This window comes from Typopeltis vanoorti, chromosome 21 (genome assembly GCF_054136105.1).
Source record: "Typopeltis vanoorti isolate ZY-2024b chromosome 21, IOZ_Tvanoo_1.0, whole genome shotgun sequence".
NCBI classification, from domain to species: Eukaryota; Metazoa; Arthropoda; class Arachnida; order Uropygi; family Thelyphonidae; genus Typopeltis; species Typopeltis vanoorti.
The window spans coordinates 63,026,341-63,045,163 of NC_143569.1; the positions used below are offsets into that span (position 1 = coordinate 63,026,341).

The 18,823-nt window shown below is 35.1% G+C and overlaps 1 protein-coding gene across 1 annotated transcript in view; it reads left to right on the forward strand.

Moving 5' to 3' along the window:
- The first annotated feature begins 365 nt into the window (after positions 1–365).
- Positions 366–18,823, forward strand: part of Cul3 (cullin 3) — a 480,205-nt gene continuing 461,747 nt past the window's right edge. Inside the window, exon 1 of the mRNA XM_090411507.1 lies at positions 366–808. Coding sequence (XP_090267633.1) covers positions 755–808 — 54 coding nt within the window. The 5' untranslated portion in view covers positions 366–754. The remainder of the gene's footprint in view (positions 809–18,823) is intronic.

An 18,823-nucleotide genomic window follows, 5' to 3' on the forward strand; every position in this document is an offset into this window, starting at 1 on the left:
GTGTATGAAAAAATAATGGAAATCTGCAAACAAAATGGACTGTGTGTAGTTCGTGTTGTTTATTCCATATATTTTCACTGTCCATCCATACTTTGGGAAAGACTAATAAGAGGAATGAACTGGGATATACTATATGTAATATGGGATAAAATGGCACAGTAGACTAAATACAGAAATGTTCACGGAAGTTGTAAACGGTACATCATTCATATGAATGTAAAATTCAACTTTTTACTGTAATGCTCATTCATCCTTGTCTTACTTCCATTGTTAACTTCACACTGTTTATATAAATAATTATAGTAATATTATTTCAATTTCTAGAGAGGGCATAACGATAAGTCACTCTCTGTCACCGCCACTTGGAATAACGCGCTACTTATAACATGCTATTCTTATTTTTCGATGGTTTAAAATCCGTCAAATTTGTAACGTCTAAACCCATAACTGCTTAATAATAAGTGTTACAGACATCTATAGTTAATAATGTTTCATCGATCTGTTGGCATATTATGTTTATAAACTTATATTTGAAACTTTTGTACTATTTCTTTGCGGTATAATACAGTCCGTGAACTGTCCGTTCGGACTCTGCTACGTTCGACCGAAGTGCAGTGCACGATGGTATACCAATGACTATGTTGGTGGATACGGTATAGGGCTAGGTTTTCTGCAAGTTTCTGTGTTTGTGTGTGTGTGTGGATTGTGATTTGTGTTCACGATTGATGTTTTGACAGGTTTTGGAAGTATCACAATGAGTTTAAAACCAGGCAAAAAGGATACTAAAATGCGGATTAGGGCATTTCCTGTAAGTTTATGATTATTTTGAAACTAAGATTATTTACAAAAAAAAAAATATATATATATATATATATATGTATATATTTGCAGGAATGATATAGCGGCGTTGGCTTATTTTTCACTTTCTGATAGTCGTTTGTGTTTATTTTGATTGTTCGTATAGATTTAAATATTTGCTTTCTTAAATTCAATCTACATTAAGGTGACAGACAAATGAGGGATACTAGAGAGGTGCACTTTACGCTAAACAATAAAAACAACATCGACCATGACAACAAAAATATAATTAGGTATATATTTATGTTCCATTTAGTTATTCAAGGTAAACTGAAGATGCTGTGTGGTATTTATGCGTATTTCTTCTACTTAACGGGGTTTTTTTTTAATGTATCTTTCTTACTATCCATTAAATTATATATGGTGTTTGTATGTTTAATCTTTGATAAAGAACACGTACTTTGCATATGGCATTTTAATTATTTGTTTTCGTGTGAAGCTGCTTTGATATTGCAATCGAAAATCGGTGATCAAAATTGAATAACAGATGAATTCCGATGATATCTTATCATGTATTATGTCATCAGATCTGTTATTCATATGAGAATTGATTTTTATAATAATGGAGCCAATTACCGGATGCTATTTAAAAAAAAGAGTAAATATCTCCTTAATATGAAATCATTTTATATATATGGATAGATGAGCAGCATTTAATCATTGCCTAATATGATAGTTTGAGCTATGTATCCTATTTATTCTTTCGCTTGAAAATTTTTTAGATGTTAATATTTGTCATGTTCATTCAAGAAATACTATTACATAGCAATATTAAGTACATCGTCATTCTTAAAATAATAATTGCTAATACACTTACCACCACATCACCACATATTATCTTTCACTAAATGCATGCATCTTGACATGAAACACAAAAAAGGATTTTTTTTCAATGTTTCAAATAATCTCAGTATTTATTAGTGTATTGTGGTTTTGCTTTGATAATAAAATGGTATTCTCAAACACTAGATTATAATATTAAGTTTTGCTTTTACAAAAATTTCATAATAAACTAGTGTTACCAGTAATATTCTTTTCTTCGTTAAACCTTAGTTTTGTTAAAATTATTCTTTCTTTCTTAATATTCTTTGTAGATTTGAGTCCAGTGGGAGAAGAAAAAAAAAAAAAAAAGGCCTAACCTTATAGATTTAACATGTGTACTTGTATTTGAAGTCTAAACAGTTGGAGTATATGTCCAAATAATTTGAGTATGTTGTGGTTCTTTTCCACACGAAAAATATGGAATTCCAATTGAACTTGGGTAATAAAAATAGGAGAAAATTACCAAAGCTGTAGTTATTTTTAACTGTTAAGAAAATTTCATTATCAATTGACTTGTAGCTCAATATACAACAAAGTAGACGAAGGTGTGAAAGCTACAGATGGGCTTTCAGTTTTTAGGTCCTCATGTAATATTTTTGTCTGATTTTAAGGTTTTATTATTTTTTTTGTTCCCCTTGCATTATCACTTTTTGGTATTTTAGTTATGTTCCTGGTATAATAAACGTTTATCTCTTCCATTTAAGCAGGTTATATAAGAATCACAAGGGAAAGGAGATAGTTTTATGTAAATAATGTTTTGTTTTGTTTTTTTTCCCCTGAGACCATTGATAGAAAAAAAAAAAAAAGGGCTTTCAGTTAAAATTTGGAGATATATCACATTAGTTCAGTGCATGTGTGGGCAATTGTTAGAGAGAGAGAAGGAACTTTTTTTTTTTTTTTTTTCCATAGTTGGAGGTTGTAGTCCTAAAGGAATACCTGAAGGCTGTTTCAGTAAATAGAAGTAAACGGTATGAAGAGAAACTGATTTGGTGAATAGGTGTAGTGCTGCTGTTTGTACTATCTTAGGATTGGAATTTTGTTAAATGATCAATGTCAGTTAATTGTGAAAGCATTATGGAAGTAACTGTAGAAAAGATATATGCAGAAATGTCATATTTGGGAGAGCAGTTGGAGGGTATGTTGAAGAGAAGCCATCAGTTGCATTATCACTGAATTTTCATCTTTTGGAAAGCAGCAAGGGTTTTTGAAATGATGGTTGATCATATTTTTGATTTGTACAGAGTTAGCTAGGTTCGGCTGCTAAGCCTGTGCAAATGTTTTTTTTTTTTTTAATGGCACTGGCTGTAGATGTGATGTGTTTTTAACAAGAAAAGCTAGAAGTAAATGTTGGGCCCAAGTTGAGAGAAAAAGAAATGGGGATAAGTTATGGAATGCATTGAAAGAAAGAATAGGTATAAATGAAGTCCAGATGTGCTGTCCAAAAAAAAAAAAAGGAAAAAAAAGGAAGGTAGAGTTTGAAAGATTAACAATAGATTTTTCTTATTTCCAAAGAAATGTAACACTCTTATCATTTGGAAATAAAGAGTGAGACAATGTTATCTCCTGTTTTATTTATACACACACACACACAAATTTACTTAGAGTAGGCCTTGAAAATATTATTATTAACATCTGCCCTCCATGGAGTCGGTGTTTACCTCCCATGTCTCTGTTACATACAAAGCTCATCTAATTCTGCCTTAAACTGATTCAGTCTACATTCACAACACAGCCACGCTTTCACTCACCAACCGCTCTTCATCTAAAGAACTCGCTCCTCTGCTCACATCCTCCCTATACAGTTTTCCAAGGATGGCCTCTTGTACTATCCCACCCTCTCATTCTATGAAAACTCTCTTCCATGTCAACCTGACAGCAGCCCATGACTAGCTTATGTCTCAATCATGTTTCCCCTCCTCCTATTCACAAGGCTTTGCAATTTACACTCTCTCAATCTGTTCTCCTACTCCATATTTCAAAGACCACTGACCACCTTTGTGAATGTTCTCTGGACCCTTTCTAACATATCCTCATCACCATGAAAATCCAGTGATCAAATTTGTGCTTAATAATCCATATGAGGCTTGATCAAGGCCTTATACAACGGCATCATAATCTCTTTATTTCTGCATGTCAGGGTCCTCTGCATCATTGTTATTATCCAATGTGACATCTTCACAACTTGTGCAGTGTGATCCTGAATTTCAGGTCCTTGTCAACCACCACCTCCCATATCGTTCGTCTCCTCTACCTTTTTTAAAGTTTTCCCACCAAGTGTATACTTTGCATCCCATTTTTGCTTATCAAATTTCCAAACCTTACACTGTAATATTGAACTGACAGTTCCACTTACCTCCCCATGCATACAATCTATTCAAGTTTATTTTGCAACTTGGTTAGACTATAATAAATTTAGTTTAATCATTTATTCAAGTGTAAGCAAACAAAGTTTGCACCTGAAAGTATCTCCAGAACTGAAGTAAAGTGGTGCAACTCCGAACAAAGGTGGACCAAGCTCTCATCACTCCTAATTTTTGCTAATTTTTGCTCATACTACATTTCTGTTGTCTTTATTGAATCACTCTCTTGGCTTGTTCTTCATACTCTTCATGTAACTGATTATTACTATTATTCATCTTATATTTCCTCCAAAGTGCTTTCTTCTTGATTTAATGCTTAATCCCTTCATTCATCCATTTTACACCTACTTTATTCAACCTTATGACCTTTGGAATACATTCACACATTGATGCTGTTATGTATTTCTTTGTCAGTTCCCAAGCAGTTATTATTTCCTTAACCCCTCAGCTCCTCATTCCATGCTATAGCTCCAAGCTGTCTCCTAAGCTAGTCATAATCATGAGCCTCGTGCTTCCACGTGTATCCTTTCCTTACAGAAGTCTGCATATCCTAGGTGATCACTTCATGATTACTCTCACCAGCTGGAGGAAGTGCAAAACCTCCTCTCACAATTACATCCTCTGATGATATAATCAGATCTAATACTCTTGATCTCGCATACCCTCTTTTACATGCTGCCTGATATAGCGGTCTCTCAAGAAATTCATTTTTTTTTAATTTCCAAATGCGATCTCTTCATTCTCATCTATACCACCATAATTAAAATCACCCATAATAATTACCCTTCTTTTATTCACTAACTCAAGTTGTTTATACATTTCTTCATCACCACATTCACTTGGCCTATAGCAACATACAAACTAAATGTCTTTGTGTCAACCTCCACCTCACACACACACACACTCTGCCTCATAACCATTGCCACTATTTCCCCCTTTCATCATCTTGTGTGCTATCATCTGCAGCACTCCCCCCTCCCTTCTTGTCTTTTCTATCCTTGCAAACAACATTATACCCTTCCATTTTTATTCCTGTTAGGATTTTCACTTGTTCCAACAATTTGGGGACAAATAAACTCAATCAGTGAAACTGTTTCATATCCCTTATTTCTGATTCTTCTGGCATTTGTAAATAAACACAGCAGTTCACTTTTAGGTCTATAACCAGTCCTACCCAAGCCACTTGTTGGTTGTGATTTTCCCACAACACCTGCCCTTGCCCAATCACCTTTTATCACTGTTTACCACATCCATCTGCTCTCCCTATGCCATCCTCCCCCCAGTTTCTCTGTTCCTTTTACATTCCCCTTGGTACATGCAGAGAGGATATTATATGCTTAAAAATAAAAAAGAAAGTACAGGGACTATATCTGGACATAGCAAATACAGATCTCGACATTGAGAATACCATTTTTGTGATAGTCTTCGTTACTTACGAATAATGAAAACTAGAAGGCAAGAAGTGAAAAAAAAACAAAAAACATTCAGCTCTTGTGCAGAATGTGATGACTAATGGTTCTGAAATGAACCATAATTCATGGTTAGATTATTAGATTATTTTGCCTTCAGCATGTTCTGAATCAGATTGTATGCCAAAAAATGGGAGTGGAGAATGATATGCAGACCATTAAAATAGGGGTTTAAATTGGTGAGGAGAGATGGTAGAATTTGGGAATAAAACACGAAAGCAGAGTATTAAATTTAATCTGACAAGGGATAGAAGAGACAAGTGATAACTAATGGTTTGGATTCAAATGATTGAATAATTGAAAAACATTGAAATTGTAACAAAAACAATTTTTTTAATAGTATTATTTGTTACTGTTTTGCAGTAGCATTTTTTTTTCAAATTGAATATTTGAAGAAAGTGCAGATGTTTTGTTCCATGTAAACAGTTTTGTGTGTGTTCAACTTTTTTGAACTTGTAAGAGATGAAATGATGGTCTTTTTAAATTTAAGATTTTTCTGAAGAAAAAATTGCATTGTAAAAGTAATTTGTGCCACTGATATAAACATTCATACAAGTATCCTGACTTAGAATTTTAAAAATCATCAGTTATGTCATTGGAATATTTTTTATCTAGTTTCACTTAATATATTTTGTGTGATCTGATCATACATATCATACTTAAGTGCTTCCATAACACAGTTGGATGGATGGCAGAACATTGCACCCTTTGATTGACTGTGAGGAATATTCTATGAGGGAGGATGTAAAGGAGTTGTTAGAAGAGGCAAACTGAAGAGCAATAAGGGCGAAGATTGTGAGTCTTCTACCATGCTATGATAGAGGCAAAGGAGGATGGCATTGATAGCCAATGAGTCTATATGTAAATTGTGCAAAAGGAATGATGTAGAATTTTTGGATTTGTAGTCTCTGTTTGACAGAAAGGAGGATTTGTACAATGCTGATGGACTGCATCTAAATGGTTTTGATGTTAGGTGTCTGGAGAGAGCTTTGTTCACCTAACATGCTGAAGTGTAAATTCAGGGAAACTTAAGCAATTAGGGTAGGGTGGAAGCGAGCAAGTTTGTGTGAAGGCACCCCATGAAGCGAGTGAGTGCCTTCACATAAATTCACAAAGTAAAGGTGGGGTGGGGGACTAAAGGGGTGCTGCAGTTTCTATATAATGATACCAGAAGGAACAACAGGAAGGAGTTTTTGGCATTGATTAGTGCAACCTTGCCAAAAGTTATAGGCATTAGTGAGACTTGGCTACAGTAGATGATGTAGTTACAGGGAATGAATGTGAAGGATTTAGTATTTCAGGGAAGATAGGATGGGAAGAGGAGTACTGCTGATGATAGCAAATGAATTATAACCGAAAAGAATAGGAGACAGGCAGGAGGGTAGCTGTTCATTTGAAACAATCTGGTATGAGATTAAGGCCAGTAAGATAAAAATATACAGTTGGTGTTGCTATAGGCCATTGAGTTCCACAGATGATCTGGAAGACAGGCTTTGCCAAATTAGTACAGGTCAGGTGATTATTATGGAGGACTTCAACTATGGAGATATAGACTGGAAGGAAGAAAGATCACATGGCAGGAAGGAAATAGAATTTATACAACCTGCTAAGAGATAATTACTTAAGGCACCATGTGATGGAGAGGACTAGGAGTGTGAGAGTATTGGACCTGAACATAGGACCAGAAGAACTATCCATAACAACATAACATCAAGGTGACAACATTGCCTCCAGTTGGTGAAAGTGACCATACAGTCTTGACTTGGGAGATTGTAAAACATGAGGAATATTCTATCAAGAATTGGTATTTGTGGAACTACAAGGCATGCTTAGGAAAAAGCAGCTTAAATCTGTACCATCGCATAAAACATTGCAGAGTAAGGATGTTAGTAATGCATGCAGTGCTGTCGACAGGGGCAGTATTTAATTGTTTGCCTCAGGGCATGTCTAATCTCGTGACAGCCCTGAATGCATGGGATATAGTTAAGGGAACATCTAGAGGAAGCAGTATTAAATTATATATCTAGGATAAGGAGGGTTAATCAGGTAGGAGTTAGATGGATGAATAATATTAAGCACAAGCTACAGAAGAAGAAGAAAATGCTGAGGAAGGTATATAAAGAGAAAGGTGACTAGCAAACTTATAAACATACAAAGTTTAGGAAAGAAAGGTGACTAGCATGGCAAGGAAGGCAAAATCAGATTATCAGAAGAATCCAGCTGAGCAGGCCAAAGGAAATCCCAAAGAGTTCTTTCATTATGTAGCAAGTAAGAGAAAGAATGGCTATGGAAGATTAACCTTAATGATTGATGGTCATGAGGAGACAGAAGTGGATAAAATAGTTGAGTTATTGAGTGACCCCTTTGCAAGGGCATATCATCTTAGGGAGATTACTGCTTTAACCTATGTGACAGACACTAATGTGGGAACAGAGAATGTGGATGAATTGGAGGTTCGTAGGATATTGCAGAATCTCGATGTAAATATAGATGTGGGATTAGATGGGATATCAGCCAGGGTTTTGCAAGAGTGTGCAAGGGAAAAGCCTTTGGGTAGGCTATTTAATTCAAATATCAGCTCTGGTGCAGTTCCAAAGGAGTGGAAAGGGGGAAAAATAATTCCTTGCATAAATGAGGTTCTCAGACTGCAGTAGCAAATTATAGACCAATCAGTATCTCGCGCATGGTGGTAAAAGTGCTAGAAAAATTTGTAAAAAAGAGAATTCAAGAATGGGTAGATAAAAACTATAAATGGCTTTGTGAAGGGTCAGTCATGCCTTAATAATTTAATAACTTTTATAATAGAGTAACAGCTGAGTTGGATAACGGAAATGACTACATGATAATTTTGCAGGATTTTGCAAAGGCATTTGACAGAATACCACACGAAACTGTTATGCAAATTAGAACAAATGGGGATGAATATGACACTGGATAAATGGGTGACTGCCGGGCAGATATCAAAAAGTGGTATATGGAGGGGCAGAATCGAGGCGAAAAGGTGATTAGTGGTGTGCCACAAGGTTCAGTGCTGGGACCATTGCTGTTTAATTTGTACATAAATGATATAAGAAATAACTTGAAAGGAAATATTCAATTGTTTGCTCTACCTAATTTTGCATCATCAGCAAACAACTGAATATTTCCTTGATTCAAGTTAATCAAGGTGATGTGGAGAGCTTGCAGCAAACAGCTGAATATTCCTTGATTCAAGTTAATCAAGGTGATGTGGAGAGTTTGCAGGAAGATTTTAACAGGCTGTCAGTATGGACAAAAGTTAATAGGTGTCAGGTTAATGTCAAGAAATGTCAAGTTATGCATTTTGGGATGATGTATAGATTGCAAACCATGTATCACATGATGGAACTGTATTCCTGGAAATAGATGAAGCTAGAGATTTAGGGGTAGTGGCAGACAGAGAGTTAAAGTTTAGAGGACATATTACTAAGGTTGCAAAGGTAGCCCATAAGATTACTTAGGTATTGAAGAACACAATAAGTAGAGATAAGGAAGTTGTTACTCCTCTTTATAAGGCCTTGATACATCCACATCTGGATTTCTGTGCTCAGGTCTGGTCTCCTAGGTTTCTGTGGAATGAGGAAGCAATGGAGAAGATTCAGAGGTGAGCAACTAAGATGGGAAGTGATCTATGGAAAGTTCCCTATGAGGATAGATTGAAGGTGTGTGGATTGCAGAAGTTTGTTGATAGGAGAAAAAGAGGAGATATGATAGAAGCATTTAAGTTGCTTAAAGGGTTTTATAGGTTAGATGCAGGGAAAATGTTTCAGCAATTGGCTAGAGGGACCAGAACACGGAGTTCCTGGAAGTTGAATAAAGTTGTGGTTAGTAATGGTGTGAAGACTAGATTTTTTGCTTGGAGAGTTGTGAATGAGTGGAATGGGTTGCCAGAGTCAGTTGTGAGTGCTTTAACTCTTAATGGGTTCAAGGAGAGGTACGATAGACTTTTTCAATTGACAATTTAAAAATTTTTTTAAATCTTTAACATTGAAAGATTTTTGTATGTATCTCATCAAAGATACTTACACAGGTAGTGCATGATAAGATTCTTAAATTATAAATAATTAATGGAATAATAACAGAACTCAATGATAAGAAGTTAAATAGAATAAAATGAGCCTTTTTACCTCAGTCTGTATCAGTGATGCCTTTCGATTGGAAAGACCTGGGTTCAAATCCCATCTAGGAAATGTAGGATGTTTATTAGCTCTTTTCAAGTGAAGGTGGGTTAACTGGTCTCATACAGAGATAGAAAAGTTTTTCTTCCCAGAAACTCAGTTTTTTTTTTGCCCTCTCACAAAGGTAAACCTTCTAGGAGAACATATGCAATTTACAGACAAAGAATATAATGCAGATAGGAATACCCATTTTATCATAGTAGTAAGCATGTTTCTAGGAAGCCAAGTTACTTGGCTGTGGCAGGCATTGAGCTTAGCTTGAAGGGGAAGATGGAATAAATGATAATTGTATAGTACATCAAATTTGCTATGCAGATAACATGATAATGGTAGCAGATACAGATGCTTTACAAAGGAAGGTGGAAGATATTTCACTTCCAACATATTTGCCAAAAATATAATCAGGAAATATTACTAGAAACAGAACTGATTAGTAAGCAACTAATGGGATATAAGTTAGAAATAAACAAGAAAATAATTGTACAGGTGATGATCTGAATTCCTAAGTGCAGTGGAACCTTGGTTGTCGAACATAATTCGTTCCTAAAGGTTGTTCGGAAATCGATTTGTTTGAAAACTGAAACCATTTTCCCATAAGAATTAATGTAAAATGGATTAATCCATTCCCAAACCCCAGATGATTGCTTATTTAAACCTTTATAACAGTACTTCATGCATAAAATCGCATACAAAAACAAGATGAAAATCCATAAAACCTTACACAATAAAATAAACACAATAAATAGATAAAATATAGACGAAAATTGATCGCTTCTTTATTTTTGAATATTGTACAGATCATTGATTTCGCCATACTGAACTGCATGGCAAGATCCAAGACATGAATGCCATTTTCATATTATTATTATTATTACCTCCACTCAGTGCAGGTGTCTGCACTGAGTGGAGGCTATGATGTAACTGATGCTCTCCCACCGTAATCTCAGCCCGCAGAGCATGTGGTTGGCAGTTTGTCTGTTCGGGAATTGAGATTCTGTTCGGAAATCAGGGCATTTTTTGATATGGAAAATATGATCGGGAACTGATTTGTTTGAGACGAGAGTCATTCGACAACCGAGGTTCCACTTTATTTAAAATTACCTTGGAAGAATAACAGAAAATGAAGAAAAGAGCAAATGCTTAAAACAAGATTTCTAGAATTTTAAATTGAACAATACGGAAAAATAAAACTAAATATTGCAACTAACACACACAAGTTTTAATAATCTTACATCTGAAACATTTTAAAAAAAATCAGCTAACACCTTTTTTATTTCCTTGTACAGTATATATCATACTTGTATGATTGGGAGTAGGTGAATCTGTTTTAGCCCTATCTAACTGTTGGAGACTGAGTTCGCAGTTCAATCTCCAATGGTAACCAATCAGATATAGCTGGCCCAAGGCTATCACCAATTTAAGTGGCATGCAGTGAAGAGACAGATAACAAGTGCTGTTATCTTGTGGACCCTAACCCTAACATAATATTTTTAATATCTGAAATAGTGTGGGTTCTATGGTCGATTTTCTTGAGTTTATGGGACACCTGCGTTTCCGGGAGAAAAAACTTGTTTGCCTGTGCCAGAGATCAATTAACTTACGAACCTGTTGAAAAAAGGTTTAGAAAAAAAAAAAGCTCCTCTAGTTGGCAACTAGAATTTAACTCGCAGCACTCTTTCTTTGGGCAGTCTAGTGATGAGGAGTGCAGATACCATTTCCATTCAGCTACACAAGCTCAATGAAACATTTAAAATCATACATTTAAAAAATTCTACTAGTGATATGAAAATGCGTAAGAAAATTGTGGAAAAAACAGAATTTTATAAGATCAGAAATGTAACATACATTATACCAAAAGTATGCCTTACAACCCATTACATGAATGGATAGCAAGCAGGGAAAAGGAATGGCAGAAGCATATTGACAGAATGCAAAAAGAGAATAATTAGGCATGGAAACCGAAAAATGAGAAACCCAGTTGGAGGATCACAAAAATGGTGGAAAGATGCATTACAATAAATATTGTCACAGCAGGTATGAGATTTAAGGTGTAAGATGAAGAGAATCTCACATGAGGAGTTGTTCGTCATATAATACATTAGTGCCATTAGATGGATGGATAACAAGGTAAGATGAAACTTGTTCACATTGAATTTGAAGAACTGCAGGTTATATGCTTTAGGAAATAAATAAGAGGGAGATATGTTCCAAAAACATCATTAGGAACTGGATGAAGGGGAAGAAATATTTGCTCTCTTAGTTTGGACTTCAAATGTGAAGAGAAGTTGATTAGCCACTGGTGTTTTAACAGATTTAGAAGAGAAATGACAAATTATTGATTCCATGACGAGCTTTGTGGAAATGTTTGAATAAGCAGCATAAACAATGTCTGTATGAAAGTGTAATGAATTGATGAGATGAGTCATTAAAAAAAAATTATTGCTGTCTTTACTGAGTCGAGGATTTTTAGAGCTCTGAGGCAATATCCCAGCATGTGAGAATAATATTCACCGATTGGACAAGGTTGCAGTTTATATTGAATTAATATTTATCATCAGTGTAATGTCTGAAGCAAAAGAAGACACCTAATACTTGTGATATAATTTATGCCAAAAAAAGACTGAAGGTTAGAGTAGGGCTCCAGAAATCCACTCACCACAGGCAAGTTATCAGAAACAAGTGGTGAGTGAATTTTCATTCTGTTTCTAAATGCATTGAAAGGATATTGCCTTAGTTTCTTCTCATATGTTATTCCCCCACCCCATTTTAAAACATTTCATGGGCAACCTCCAGTGAATATAATAATAAAGAAGTTAAGTTTTATTTTTGATCAGGAGATGGTATCTTATGTAATTTGTTAATAAGTTAATTCCTTCTTAGACTGTTTGTATCTGTCAAAAGCTAATTTAAATGGAGATACTCTCAAAGATACCTTGCTGCTGTTTCCAAAATATCAAGTAATTCCTATCCATGAAAAGAGGTGGTACTATTTATTTCTCACCCTGTTATAAACTAAAACCTACACTGCACCTGCAGATTAATTTTGAAATAAATAGACAAGTATTCTCAAACATTTTGTTTTGCATAACTTCGAAGTCATCACTGTTATAAAAATCAGGGATACCATTGCCGGCCTGGTTGGCTGAGTGGTTAACGTATCCCCCTCTCGAGCCAAACGGCTGCGAATTCGAATCCCACCGTGGGCATGGATGTTTGTGATTGTCTGTGAAAATACTAGTGGTGATGGTTGGCGGTAGATGATGAAGGTAGTTGTGGTTACTGGAGTGGTGGAGACGGAGAGTTGTAGAGTAGGTGTCCTCCCTCAATGAGTCTTTGGACTCCCTGGAGGTGTTACATAATAATAAAATAAATTAATTAACCAAGACTGATTATCAGTTATTTCACTGTCCATTGTAATTCTCCCAATACCCTCTTTAACCATTAAGTATTTGGTATTATGTAAAACATAATAAAGTAAGGTGCCATAATTTTATTGATTCACAGAAAGCTTTTGATTCAATTTGGAATGGTGCCCTATGGAAAATTCTGCAACATTATGGAATAGGCAACAAAATAATACGACTGATTTGAATCCCTGTACTCATCTTCTTAAATGATGGTTGAAATCAAGGGGAATTATAGCACTTCCTTTCCAATGGAGTGTGCAGTGAGACAGGTGGAAATTATTGCCAATGTTATATAACTGCTTTCTCGAATATGTTGTAAATGAAGCCCTGGAGAACTGTGATATTAGAGTGATGGTAGGAAGAAGAAGAATACACCATCTAAAGTTTTCTGATGATATTGATCTTCTAGTGGAAAACAAATTAGATCTTTAGAAGTGACCACAAAATTAACTTATACTCTTAAAAAATATGGCTTAAACAAATACAATGACAAATATCTGTGCTTCTGACCCAGAAGTAAGTTATGTAGCAGAAACTGAAAAAAATTCTACTTGAGGATATACTGATAGAAGTTGATCAGTTTAAATACCTAGGCTATATCTTTAATAAATATGGAAGATCAATACAGAATATTAGAACAAAAATTGCAAGAGCAACAACAGCACTCCAAAAGCTAAAACCACTATGGACAGATAACAAGCTTACAATGACAGATTGTGCCTTATTGTCACATACTAGGTGATTCGTTACTTCTATATGGGAGTGAAACTTAGACCCTCCTAAAAGAAGATGAAAAAAGGTTGCTGGCATTTAAAATGAGGTGCTATATACAATTCCTAAAGATACCATATACTGATCACTTCACAATTTTTGAAGTAAGACAAAGAATAAGCTCGCTTGCCAGTCCAAGAGACATCATAACTAAAAAAAAAAAAAAAACTTATGTGACTTGGTCATATCAGCAGATCAAATCGTCTGCCAATGCAAGTTCTCAAAGAAATTATTCCATAAAACCAAAAAAGAGGTGTATTTGTGTATGGAAAAGGTAACGCAAAATAGGAGATGATCTGGAATGCATATTCGAACAATTGTGAAAATGCCATTAGAGCCAGGAAACTTTCTGGTATTCAATTTGGATGATTTTTTTTTTAATGTTTTCTGGCAAAGAAAAAGAAAAGAGGCAATTGAACATTGCAAATTTTGAATAGTAGGCGAACATTTACTGAGTTAAAAGTTAGGAGATTCACTTTTGTGGATAGTAATACGTGCAAAAGAGAGAAGCAAGATTGGATAAAAGTAATCGCCACTAATTTTTGGAAAGGGACTTGCTTAGAAAGCATGACTGCCAGTTGGACACAATGCAAGTTTTTTGCTTTTACTCTCTCAAAATCAGATTTGGATATGTTGATAATTTGCAAAAATTTCAAACTTTAATATAGGCAAATAATCAGTTTTCATATGTTGATAATATATTTTGTAACTGTTATTTCTATCCTCTCCATGAGGTCAAAGACTCATCATGGGAAACCCACTCTAACCATTTTTCATACAGTATCTATCATACCTCTCCTTGAAACCATTCACAGACAAAGCACTCAAAACCACTTCAGGAATCCTAGTCCTAACATCTTTGCTAACCACATCCTTATAAATTTCCAGGGGGTGATCCCTTGTTCTTGCCATGTGTTGAAAAAGTCTTCAGTATTAGTCTTATAAAACCCATTTAATAATACGTTTCTACTATCTCTCCCTCTTTTTTGCTCATCAGTTGCTGTTTGAAGCTTATAAACCTTCAGTCTGTTCTCATGAGAGCATTCCATGGATCTGCCACAACCTTGGTCACTCACCTATGGATCTTCTCCACCATTTCTTTGTTCCCATGTAATCCAGGCAAGGTAATCAGATTTGCATACAGTAGTCTCAGTGTTGCCTTATTAAAGCTTTATAAAGGGGGATAACCTCTATCCCTACATGTCAGTGTGTTCTTCAACAATCATGTAATCTGACGTGTTGTTTTGGCTACCTTTGCACAATGGTATACCAATGACTATATGTTGATGGACACAGTATAGGACTAGGTTTTTCTTCTGCAGTGTTCAATTGATATTTTGACAGAATTTGGAACTCAAAGCTTCAATGCCCTATCCATAATCATGCTCAAATTGCTGGTTACATAAATTTCCTGCAGTTCATTTACATCAATATAGTTAGCTATACAGCTTATGATTTCTTCACCCCAGAGTGCATGAGCTTGCACTTGGCCATGTTAAACTGGCAGCCATTTACTGTTAACTGTCATTTCTAAATTTGGTATAGGCATAAAAAGAAGATGGAAATTTTGATGAAAGTTGGTCTTTTCATAGTTCTGTTACACTTCTTGGGGAAACTAAGGTGTAGATGAGGAATGAGAATTTAAAGTTTGATGAGCGAATGAATGTTATCATACCTGCAAGAATTGTTTCAGATATATTCAAATACAGCTGTTTGGATAAGATTAGAAACGTAGTCCAGTGAAGTGTATAAATGAAGCCTATAAATCATAAAGATCATTTTTTATGATTTTTTATAATTCTAGACAACTTGTGGCTGGGCTACATTTCTAATCTTATCTAAACATCTGTATTTGAATATACATACATACATAGTTTATTCACAATATGATACAATGTGAAAAGGGAAAAGAGATTTATATTAAAAATTAAATATTGCAAATTATGGTCTTCCAAGTCTCTCTATCTTGAGCTAACTGGTAGATGTCAGATGGCGTTTTGCAGTTCAGCCTACTGATGGTTTCACATATGTATTGCCAAAATTGTTTGTATGGTCTTCCTCTACTGCGTTTGCCACCTTCTGGTTTGTACAGGATGAGGGATTCCAAAAAGGGTGAGACTTCAGGATGTCTGAGTTGATGCCCAAGCCATCTGAGTTGTTTTTTGACTATACTGACAAGTGGTTCTTGCTTAGCCAGATTTAGCACAGCAGAGTTAGTGACATGGTCCATCCAGGTGTATCCAAGGGTCAGTCTGAGACATGTAGTTCCAAAGGAGTTAATTAGATCTGTAGTTTTTTTTGGTGCTTATCGTCCAGGTTTGACAACCTGGACAATTTGAATATATCTGAAACAATTCTTACAGGTATGATAACATTCATTTGCTCATTGGGGGGGGGGGGGGAGAACTCGCCCTGTCCTAAGGGACGAATGAGAAGGATAGGATAGGTGAACAGTTTATGTGGGACTGTTGGTGATTTCAAATGTTCCAACTTTTTTTTTTTTTTTTTCTTATGTAGCTCCCACCCATGGAAGATTGTAAATCTGTAATACATTAGTATAATGAGTTGTCTATTGATTTTTTTTTCTATTTTTAGTTTTTTATATATTTGGAAACCTTGCTCTAAAGACTAAACATGGAACATTTCAAGCCACTTTAGGCCTCCAGTAAGCATGGCAATGGCAGGTCTCATACTGGACAATCAAATTTATCTCCACCTCAAGTCAATTTCAAACATTCATGCTTACAGTAGTATTTGAACTGCAACCTGTTGGTTGGAGAGTAGATATGTTAGCAATTTGCTATCAGCAACTTTCTGGATCACTGCAGTTGGAAAAGTAAGATATCTATTAAGAAAGCTGGACCGGAGAAAAATATTTAAGTAGAGGAAATCAAAAAGTTAAGAATGGCAGATGGCATTCAGAAGGCAGTAGAAACAACCAAAAAATTTCATAGAATGAGGCGAAGGGACTTTTAGCCAAAGAAGATCAAAAAGAGGGATATTCTAAGTTAAGGACTATTTGACATTGAATATCAGAATGAATACATGCACAAATGCTACGTTATATTCTTGATATGTCCCTTCAAGGGGGGGTGTGTGTGCAGGATATTATGATAGTAATTACTAACTTCCTGTCAAATAGTTTTCCTCCAAATTAATGTGTTATCTGTCAAGACTCCAATACTATCAAGTTTTATATTCAAGTCTTCTAAGGCGCTTCTTACTATATCAATCCACGTGAATCTTGATCTTCCTCTAGGTGTTTTTCATGCTATCTAGGCAATAAACACTTGTTTTGCTTACTTTTCCTCTCCCATCCTGTTTAAGTTACCATACCAAGATTAGCTCTGCTAACAATATGAAGTTCTTTCTTAGTATCCTTATTTTTAATATGATACTGCCATTTGATGACATATGTTGACTCTCTTAATCTTTCTCAGTATTCTCATATCTGTAATCTTCAATCTTTAATCAATGATTTCATTTCTAACTCATTTCTTCTTAGATCTATAACTTAAAATTGGTTTGAACACTGTTTTAGTGTTTTAACTAATTTCTGATTTCCATCTTATTCCATATAAATTTGTATAGTTATTTCATACTACCATCTTTGCTAATTCTGTTATCTATTTCTTAATTTGCATCTTCACTAAATATAGTGCCTAAATATCTGAAATGTTTTACTTGTTCTATAGTTCTCCATTCAGGATGCAATGATCTTTTCCTTGACTTTTTTAATTGCTGATTTTGATACCAAATTTAATTTGTTGTTGTTGTTGAGTCCATTGAAGAGCTTCTAGATATGATCGTGGATCTGTAGAACTGCTGTGGCAATCTGTTGAACTTTTATGGAGTAGAGCTTATCTCTAGGGATATTGTTAATTTTCTGTAGAGCAACAGCAATTGCTGGACAAGAATAGATATGGGCAGGTGTTAGTTCAACTCCTGGACAGTTCTTGCATGTTTCATAGCTTTCAAATTTAAATTTAATTTATTACATCAGTTATGATGTCCTGCAGACTTGTACTGGATTTGTTTAGCAAATGTCACCTCTGAGAAAGAGTCAGTTTGCAGTTAGAAATGTTATGAATGGCATTGAAGAAGCTTTGTTAGGAAGAGTTGGAGTTATTGAGCAATTGGAGATGATGCTGAATATTATATTTCTGTAGTATTCTATTTATTTTTTTCAACATTCTGCTAGTGTATGGTATTGGTACACCAGCATGAAAAATCTACTAACATCTAGAGAATTAAATCTGTAAACAAACTAAGAATCTCCAAATGCTACATATGGTCTACATTATTATATGGAGTAGAGACATGGACACTCTCCAATCTGAGTGTGGAAAAACTGGAGGCCTTTGAAATGTGGATGCTGCGAAAAATTATGAGAATATCATGGAAAGAAAAAAAAGACAAATGAAGAGGTACTAGATATGGCAGGCGTCAACAGGAGCCTGATGAAAGAAATTAAAAAATTTCGGACATATTCTGAGACATAACTGCCTACAAAGGACACTTCTCGAAGGAACTGTCGAGGGAAAGAGGAAGACAAAGACTGGAGTGGATGAAAAATATAGAAGACTGGACCTATCTCTCATATGAGGAATGCAGATAGGCACAGAATAGGACATGGTGGAGACACATGGTAGTCATCTCCTGGAGGGAGAAGACACCTGACAGGACAGTATTGGTACGGCTGTGACATTTTTGCAATTTTTTTTTACCTTTCATGGCATTATTGTTGAGAATCTTGAACTGTTTTTTTTTTTTTTTTTTTTTGTTGTTATAGCCATTTTTTTAAATAAATGTTAGGCTAATATGATTTCATTTCCTTCTTTAGTGTCTGCTCATCAGAGCAAATTGTTAGGGCTCTGTGTGTGAGGGTGCTGATGACCCCTAGTTTTTGTGTTGGATGGTAGTATGAATCTTTGTGTGTG